At 40.2% G+C, this 9,802-nt stretch overlaps 1 protein-coding gene across 2 annotated transcripts; it reads right to left on the bottom strand.

The window, feature by feature from the left end:
* Positions 1 to 380: 380 nt before the first annotated feature.
* Positions 381 to 8,682, bottom strand: LOC118285255 (GRAM domain-containing protein 2B). Of its 2 annotated transcripts, none has more exons than XM_035608764.2 (14): positions 8,391 to 8,682; positions 7,043 to 7,168; positions 5,874 to 5,961; positions 5,711 to 5,780; positions 5,526 to 5,647; positions 5,339 to 5,434; positions 5,184 to 5,255; positions 4,512 to 4,592; positions 4,215 to 4,326; positions 3,738 to 3,854; positions 3,141 to 3,231; positions 2,865 to 2,969; positions 2,606 to 2,690; positions 381 to 1,277 (listed from the first exon to the last, which is right to left on the bottom strand). In XM_035608764.2, the coding sequence occupies exons 1-14, from the start codon at positions 8,474 to 8,476 to the stop codon at positions 1,239 to 1,241; spliced, it is 1,290 nt and encodes a 429-aa protein (XP_035464657.2). In that variant the 5' UTR covers positions 8,477 to 8,682; the 3' UTR covers positions 381 to 1,238. The 2 variants fall into 2 exon arrangements, with proteins under 2 accessions (XP_035464657.2, XP_035464658.2); XM_035608765.2 differs by having other exon boundaries at positions 5,526 to 5,629; positions 8,391 to 8,675.
* Positions 8,683 to 9,802: the final 1,120 nt, after the last annotated feature.

Here is a 9,802-nt window from a genome sequence, read left to right as displayed (position 1 = left end):
ACTTAGAGTAGAGCTTCCAGGTGTCCCACAGGTTGGACGGTGTATCTCAACAATAGTCAGTTGCCATGCTGTTGTATTATTATTGTACAGTGTGTTTATTACATACAGTGCACTACACAAACGGTATATTATATCTACTGTCTTCTCTCCAATTTCCTTAATTTGTCATTTTATTTGTTTCATGTCATTTTCAAATTGTCCTTTCTGTTGCTGATCCGTGAATTGCCCCACAGGCATCAGCAAAGTCTTATCTTCTCATCTGATCTAATTGTATCTCATCTTCAAACCAAAATCCCTTTGGTTGGTGTTCATCCTTTCTATTTAATCCGTTAGTAAATGTATAATAAGCCTTTGAGTTTGCAAATCTTAATAAGTTGTAGTTATGAGCAGAGCACGAGAGCTTTTTATTTCAGGTCTGGGATCTGATTGTCAACCACAGGGTTATGAGGTTCTATTGGTTTTGATGCAATAATCCAAGTTTGAGTGAAAATGTCAAAACGAAGAATGAAAATGTAACAAAACATAAATCATGATAATCCAAGAAGCTCTTCATGAATAAACCTGCGATTTCCAATGAAATGAAAGGACAATAAAAAAACACCTATTAAGCAGAATTGATTCGCTCACATTTGCATATCTACATGGTTATTTTGGTTGCCACACACTCTAAGAGAAAAATACACTAAAAACAATTGGCTGTAAATGTAATCAAAAGATATCATACAAACGCCACTTGCTCAATGATTTATAAACATGACATAACAATAATTTATTGGCAACGTGATTCAAACCGTTAAAACATAACAACAGCGACAAGTTGACCTTTCGTGAAATGTTTTGAAACCAGTCAAATAGAACCTTCAGACCTGATACCTTAATAAAATCCCGCTGTTGTGAAATGTAAAAATCAAAGCTCTGACATATTCTTAACAATGTCGCTTGACTAACAGGAACACTGGCACACACACTAGCACGCTAATGTGCTTCAGTTTACACTCTAGCACAACTCTTTGTTGGTACAGTATATAAAACAGTCCTGAGTGGAAAGGGGGAAAGGTATTGCACAATTTAAGTTAAAGTTCACACCAGTTTGAAGCTTTCTGCATGAGCTGTCCACGCTTTGGCATCACATCTTTTTACCAAACCTGATCACGCAAGCTGATCTGCAGATTTTATCCAACATGTCTGATACAAGATAAAGCTTCCGTCCGGACAGGCCAACAGACAACAGTCTTCCCCTAAGTCTCTTCAAGTAGCTTCCGGAGGTTTCTTTGGATCTAAGGATGACAAAAATATACATGCACAATAGAACCATATTAAACTTCTTTTTACTACGGTGGAGACGATTTTTTTCTAAAGGTTAGGGTTAGGATATACAAATTATGTTAAGATTCATCCTCAATCTTTTATACAGGAATGAGGAATAAGGTGTGTAACAAAAGTGACCATAAATGACTTCTATTTGGCATTATATGTAAAATACTAAAAGATTAAAATCAAAAATAAAATCAATATTTTCATTTTTTTTAATTAAACGGGCGACTCCCGTTGGAGTGGCGGGACGACCCCCCAATTCAATGGTAGTGGAAACACTGTTCTATATATCAAAGATAACATTTTGACATTTTGGGGGAAGTTTCCCCTGCAACGTTAGATGAGGAGACGGATACGAAGCTACCACCAGCAGCTAGTTAGCTTAGTTTAGCTTAAAGACTGACAACTGAGGCCCATTAATTAACAGATATCTTGTTTGTTTCATACAAAAATAATGAAAGATAGCAAGTTAAAATGACAAGTTGTGTTTTTTGTGGGGGGGGGGGGGATATAGCCTGATCATATGTCGGGCTATATCTCTGCCAGGTGCAGTGACCTCCTGGAATATTGTAGTCACCTTTTAAGTTTTTGTATGGATTAAACAAACTATCATTGAGCTTCCGAGTTGCAGATGAGGTGGATTATTTTGGGATCTAGCCGGTGCTTCCATCCCTTTATGTTAAGCTAAGCAAAACGTCTCCGGCCTTTGGCTTTGTCGTACAGATTTAACAGTGGTATTAAACTTCTCATTTCACTCTCAGCCAGACAGAGAATAAAAACCAGGAAGGTCACCTCAAGTTCTCATATCTGAGACTTTTATTTTGTTCCAAGGTGCCAAAAAACGATATGAAAATGTTGACTTTGTAAAAAGTTATCCTACAACCTGACACTTTAGCTTTGTTTATGACTTCAAATGTAAAATTAAGTTAATTTATCTTTTTTTATTTTGTTCATGTTTTCAAATGTTTCAATTGCCTCTTCTCTACTTTATTGTTTATTGACTTTATCTATTCATTGTTTATATTTCTCTTTTATAATTTGTCTCTTGTGCTTTACTGTACCGTCCCATTACCGATTTGTCAGTCACCTACACAGTCACCGCACTGAAAGGTGCTATACAAAAATACAATGGGCCCATTAGTCACAGATCGCAACCTCTTTGACTAAATGGCTTGATCACCTTCCTGGAAGTCTTTTAATAACATTTTGATAATTCATTTTTTAACATATGGACTTTCTGAACATAAAATGTCAAAGAGATTCCAGAGCAGTTTATCAAAATTGGACAAACCTTTTCTAGCTTGAACAGGTTGGAAGTCAGTTCTCCATAGATCTCAGCGTTCAGCGCATCCTGGGACCTGGGGCTCACTGCATTTCTGCAAATAGGTCAGCAATTGGTAAGTTGCACTAACCAGATGAAATAAAGCAGAACGAGTGCATTTGGTGACGTGATATACAGTAATCTCTTCATCGTAAGTAACTGTGACACAGTAGGGAGAACAGCGCTCCGCACTGAAATCTTCTCAACATAATGCGGGTCAAGCTCTTACTCATTTCGAATGTGTTCCCCCATGGACACCAAGGAGTTCAGACGCTGCTCAAGAGCCACAATCTTGAAAGCCATGTAACAGGAGGACAAGACAAGAACACTAACTCTGTCAAAGACACACAAATACACACACACACACAGAGGAAGATGAACATTCAAATTCCAACACTTCTCGCAGAACAACCTGACACAGCCAAATAATGGAAATGGAAATCTAACAATCGTCTTGTCAGACAGCTCTGGCTTCTCACATTGCACATAATGAAAGGCCACTCACAAAACCAAATAGATTAGGAGGATGGCGTGTAACGACATGGGCGCCGAGGATTTGTCTTTGAGTGTGACTCCGCGGGTTGGCTTGGCTGACCCTACAAATAAAAAAAAATATTGAGAAATAAAAGAGAAATATTGATTTGGTAGATGCTAAATGTAGTAGAACTACATTTTAAAGTTTGGAAAAACAAACATTAATGGGATGCACGTAAAAAAGAAAGCCACCTAAAATTATAATTCATTAATAAGTGAGCTGTAAAGGTACTGGCAGGTGGATCATATTTAGACATGGACAGAAGAACAGTTTTTCTGTGCACAGTCTTCATGCTAAGCTAAGATAACCAGTTGCTGGCTCGAGTTTCATATTTACCATACAAACACGAGAGTGGCGTTGAAGTCTCAGCAAGAAAGCATCTATCATCATATTATAAAGTCGTTGAAACATACAAAGAAGCAAATGATTGATACACAAGTTATTCTTGGCCCATGAGTTACATTTCCGTTGCTATTGAATTCTCTCCGGTAAACACTGAAACTCAAGACTACGGACGTAGTAACAGAGCTTCGTTTCACTCAAAGAGAGATCCAGTTGTTGAGATACCGTTGTTGAGGGCAGCTCTGTGTTTTAGGCCTGGAGTCTGGAGGTGAACGTCTGCGTGGACGGAAACCTCTCCACTCTTCACTGCACACACCAATGTGTCTGGGAGGCCGGCGAAATCTAAGTAAACAGACAGAACCAGTGACTCCGGCTGCCAGAGTAAATATTAACAGAATCCCAAAACATCCTCAAAGATTTACATGTTCTCCACGTTAGCTTGTGGGAAAACCATATTATGAAAGACACAAACACTAAGCTGAACATAAACGTCATTATTCAATACTGTCATCACTGCTTTCTCTCCAACTGTCTGCACAAAAAACGCAACGCTAAGTCATGGGGGCTCAAATTTCACTTGGTTTCACTGCAGTTATGTGCCAACTACAGACCACTGTGTCGAGTTAATTAATGTTAAGTACATAGCAGTTTTATAAAGGGTATATATAAGTATACATAGAGGGATGAGGATGGAGCACACACCGGTTATTTTGTCATAATCTGGAGTTTGAGAGCCGGAGCTGCTGCTCTCCATCATCTCCTGCCGTCTCTGCTGCACGACCCCGTCGAGGTCAGAGTATTCTACCGAAAAATCCTGCAGCGCACATACAGGAAAAACATAACCAAACGCAGAGAGGGTATTGTATAACGTGAGATCAAACCATTTCTATAGATCTTTTATCACAATGGAAACTTGGGGGGGGGGGTCTTCTCATGTACAATAAATACATCCAGTGAAAAAATCCCTGCGAAATGGACGGACAGACGCCTCTGACTGACCAGAGGAAGAGACGACGTACAGCTGACTCTGAAGCTGGTTTCACAGGAAGAAGTGATGATGCTGTTACAAGTGTTATCCACCTGGAATGACAGCAGACAGACAGACAGACAGACAGACAGTCGGGCAGACAGACAGATGAGATCATTAATCTCGGGGGGATACTAATTTGTCATAGCAGCCTTACAGTTACAGACAATGTCTAGAAGAAAGTAAAAGAAATGCAAAACTACATAATACAGAAATACAAAGACCAAAAATATAACATAATTAACAGGCATGAAGCAGCTGAAGAAGGTGCAGTAAAAACAAGTGAACAGTGAAAAGTGCAAGTGTTTAAGGTGCCATGAAATATGAGTACATTTAGTAAAAAAATCTGATTAAATCTAGTCCAGTATGTAGAAATTTTGAACCAGCAAATCATTTCATTTTTTTTTAACACTAGATGGGCTTATCAAGCATTGCGGTTCTTTATTATACTCCTTACATTATTTGTGTTGTTTTCTTTCGATATAATGACATGTGGGCTAAAGACGTTTCTATGAAACCGCATTCACATCCGGGTAACTTCTTGTTACTGAATACAAGCCACGTTTACTTTCATCAAAGCTATAATTAGAAAATACTGAATCTGTCTGAGATGAATTAGTGCATTATAGATGGATATTGCCTACCTCCAAATGGATGCAGATGGACCTCAGCAGTTTGTAGGTGGCGTTTCGTGAGAGGAACGACACAAACACGTGCTGGAAAACATTTACATTTACAGTCACTTTCCTGTTTACGTCAAATTGGATTAAGAAAACGTTCGTCTCCACTTTTGCCGTACCTGGTCACTTGTCGTTTCAATCACGAGTGCATTTGGCACTAATAGTGCCGTCTTGGTTTTTTTGATAAACGTCACGGACATCGCTGGGATTGAAATCTGGAGATGAGAAAATATGACAGACACCGTGTCAAAACGTGAACTGGCGCTGAAATCAAACCACGTCTCTATTACAGTTGCAGTGTCCTACCTTGGTGTCTCTGCCAAAGACTCTGGAGTGGAAGCAGATCCAGTTGTCAGAGACAAACATTTTGCCCTGATATAAAATCTCTTTCTGCAGCGCACAAGTGTAGCCTGCGGACAAATGCACGACTTCACATTAAGATTAACAATATAACATTTCACATCAAGGCATATAATTAATCTCACACCTACTTTGTTTGAGTAGCTCATCTTTGCTGACTTCCTTGAATAACTTGTGATACTGGGTATTTGTCTTTGATAACTAAAAACAGAATAGACATTTTTAATTTGTCAAGATTCTGCAAAAAAACATGTAATAGTTTGTTGAAATGACTTGATCAGAATGAGTCCCTACCTGGCTGGGCTGTGATTTCTTGCTTTCCAACTTCGTTTCAATTTCACTTGGAGTCAACATTGGTGAAAGCTGCTCCGCAGGTTTCAACCTGACAAATAAAAGGTCAGTGTGTGTGGTTAAGTAGCGTGGTAACACCTGAGGAGGACGAGCAACAGCAACCGGTGCAGCATCGGCTCGACACACGAGGTGCAACTCCTGATAAAACAGGATTTGTCACTTCCACTGATCCACACAGAACATATTGTTAGTAGCACAGCACACGTCCTTCATGTGACTCTCTGCATGGTGTCACCTGCGTCTATGCAAAAGGGCTGCTGACACAGCAACAGCACTTTCTGTAAACAGCTCTTCAGTCATGCAGGTGACCTGCAGTTATGTGGGATTATGGTCTTGTGCTGCAGTGGGGAGGTGAATAACTACACTTGACGTCATTCTGAGATGATCCGTCTATTTATTTTGGATGAGCTGATTTGAAAAACAAATGTTTTGGCGTGTGGTTTCAATGCAAGAGGCAATTTCAATTTGTCATTATATTATTATATCATTATAAATCTGTGATTCTGCTGAACATGTACAAGTATGATTCAGAGAGTTTAGATACAGCAAAAAAAAAAAAAAATTGTAATCTAAATTTTTTTTAGGCCTGCTCACTAACTAGCTAACTAACTAACTAATCCTCTGTTATTTTTTTTATAAATGGATTCAGTGTTGACACCTTCAAAATATCTGTTTGTCCATCCAACAGCCCTGACATTTAAATTTTTCATAATTTACAATATTTGATACATATATACACATACACATACACACATATATCTCTAATTGGCTATAGTGGTTTTATTAGGTTTATGGGTAACACTTATCTTCAACCCGACTATTTCTCAGTTGTAAGCAGTAAACCTTCAATAAGCTGTTTATAACACACTATAATGTAGTGCGTATTTGTCCACAACCGACGGGCCCCATGAATGGAGACTATGATAAATGATAAAATAAAGGAAATACAGTTGCAATTACATATGTCTAGAAATTTGCTGACTTAAGCCACACATCGAAAATGTCCTTATTGCATCTGACAACATTAAAATGTGTCAGAACGTTACTGCTCAATGGGGTTTGACAGTAAAGTGCATGAGCAGCCACACAGAGGAGAGTGTAACCTCATCCACCTCATGCTGGCCGGTCTCCTCCTGCTCTCCGAGGGGTCTGACTCCGTGTCCACACGCGGCTGGAGGTCTGCAGGTGACCTTCCACACCTCCCTGGTCTCCTCTCGGCCCCATTCTCCACTTCAGACCTGGACACATTACACAAGACACTGTTCTCTCTCCCCCTCCTGCACATGACTCACCGCCACGAAACACACTGTCAAACTTGTCACAACACATAAATGTTGCAGCAGTGGACTGAAAAGGTCTCCATTAAGAGACACACACACACACACACACACACACACACACACACACACACACACTATTTTAGCAAGTGATAAAATATGTTTTCATAAAAAGTTAAAGTTGTATTTATTTACACAAGAAATAGTGAAGAACGCTATGGATTACATATATTTTTATGAGCTTGAAGATTTGAAATGGTCTTTGGAATTGAACTTTAGCTATCTATCCATTATTTTGTGACTTAGATTAATTTTCAGGTACTTTCTATTCTCGACTATTGAGGAGATAAATGATCATGTTGAGCTACTGTATGTGCTAGACAGGTTTTGAGCTTGTTATTGCATTTGTGTGAATCTTTTTGCTGTACATTTGATGTACTGTGAATATGAATGTTATGGATGTACATTATTTTAATTCTTCATTTTGAACAAATAAAGATAAAAAAAGCAAGTATGACACTGCACACAATAACAAAAGAAACAACAAAACAAAATGTTCATATAGTGTCACAAACAACATCCATAAGCGAACAATCATACATGTCCGAAAAGGAGCAGGAGGAAGCCAGAGCTTATTTATTCACTCCCCTTTTTCAACTGCTTATAATTTTTGTATAACATTAGCAGCTATGTACACATATTTATACTATATTATACCAAACTATTTACATTACAAAATATTACATTCAAAATGTATGTAATCCATCGTATGTCAAATTCTTATGAAATAATTGAAACCCCAGTTAGAGTGGCTACTGTTTAAGACAGACAGAAGCGAATGGGGATCTTAATACACACACACACACACACACACACACACACACACACTCCAAGTAACGCATAAAACGGCCAAAGCAGACATATCTATGATATGACTAGTTCATAACTAGAACTTCACATGAGAAGTTTTGTGATATAGAACTTCCGAATGCGATTGGACCACATCTGGTTCTGTCCCGTGCCACGTACGCGTCACGTCCGTCCACTAACACTTTGCGGGGTCCTTTGCGAAAAAAGCATATTCATGCAAATAACCACAGTGCATTACTCGGCCCGGTTCGCCTCCCCCTGTGGCAGGAGGGAGGCGACCCGGGCCCTTCCTCTCCATCTCATCCACACTCACGTCGGCCGGTTCCCTCGGGAGTCCTTGTTGGGGAGTTGCTCCGGTGCGCATAACGGGCCCGAGGGTCCGTCCGCCCGCTCCGTCATCGGGACCGTCGGCTACAGCTCACGCATCGCACGCCTCTTCCCACCGGCCACACAGGATATGGAGCTCCAGGAAGCCTTGGGACGGAAAAGTTTGGGAATCGCTTCGACGGGCCCGAGACAAGAGGAGGAGCCGGGAAAAGGGGGAGGGAGCATCGGGGAACAACATGCGGAACAGGAGCCGACTTCTGCTGGGGCGCACGGCGCTCGAATGAAGCCTCTCGTACACCGGGCAGTGATTAACCATTTGCCTGTAATAAAACAGGTCCGTTAGGGACCTATCATTTTCCACAGACGCCGTTATGAAAAAGTTGAGTTCTGCTTTGAAATCTTTGCGCAATAGCTCCGTCGTTAAAAGCTTTAAAGTAGCCGATTTCTGGTGTAATCTGTTACGCAGTGTGTAACCGTTGGTCGACTTTGTGCAAGGGCAAGTTTTATGTGCTCATAAAAACTTCACTTATCACCGGCAAGAGGGTCTTTGAGGGAGACCTCCAGCAGGGGGCAGCAGAGTCTCGAGGATGTCACGTGAGCACACCCGGACAACAGGGATGGAGGAGGCACCCGGGCCCTTCAGTGACGATAGGCTGCGTCAGACTGTCATAAAATACGAAATATTACCAGCAAAATGCAGTTGTGAAAAGTACAATAACTACTGTGGTCCCAAATGCCGCTTCACAAGTTTGCCTCGCAAAAAGATGTTACTCCACTGTACTTACACAACACATATAGAAACTTGGTACATTTCAGATTAAGAGTATACATAAAACATAAGAATAAGAAACATAGAATAATAATATTACAAAATAAAAAAACATTTTTTTAAGATTAAACCACTGGCTCCCAATATTTTTGCTTGCTGACCAGTTTGGGCTGTTGGTGATTCCACCGAAGGAACCTTCCCCCTGTTAACTGCTCAGGTGGAACTATTTGAGGGCCAAAGTAACACAGACGTGTTTTTTAACAACACAGCAAAGATTAGAGCAAAGTCTGAAACATAAATGAACCCCTCCGTTTTGTGACCCCTGGGAGGGGCCTGACCCCGGGGCTGAGAGCAATACCTTACTACATGCAAATACACATATTATTTCTTAATAATAATAACAATAGATGTTGAGCACGATGGCGAATCTGACTGACTGACTATAACCAAACATGAGTTATCGGCTTATAGACGCCACGTGATAAGAATGAGCCTCATCAGCAAGACTTTGGAGAATGAAAACAACTTTGTTGCTTCCAATTCTGTTTCTTGACCACCAGGGGTCGCTGTTGACACATTTAATGACTGCGATCGGTTCAGGGGTTTTGCAAAAGACTTGTCAGAGTTCA

This window comes from Scophthalmus maximus, chromosome 20 (assembly GCF_022379125.1).
Source record: "Scophthalmus maximus strain ysfricsl-2021 chromosome 20, ASM2237912v1, whole genome shotgun sequence".
In the NCBI taxonomy this organism is placed as follows: domain Eukaryota; kingdom Metazoa; phylum Chordata; class Actinopteri; order Pleuronectiformes; family Scophthalmidae; genus Scophthalmus; species Scophthalmus maximus.
The sequence above is the reverse complement of the archived record's forward strand: the minus strand, read 5'-3'. Positions and strand labels throughout refer to the sequence as shown.

Bases quoted from the DNA above. Each gene is read 5' to 3' on its own strand.
- LOC118285255 (XM_035608764.2), bottom strand. From the start codon at position 8,476: ATGACGGAGCGGGCGGACGGACCCTCGGGCCCGTTATGCGCACCGGAG. The intron at 5,648-5,710 runs GTAGGTGTGAGA...CTTAATGTGAAG, and splicing joins AGATGAGCTACTCAAACAAA to TCGTGCATTTGTCCGCAGGC. The intron at 1,278-2,605 runs GTTTGTCCAATT...TGTCATCCTTAG, and splicing joins ACCTGTTCAAGCTAGAAAAG to ATCCAAAGAAACCTCCGGAA.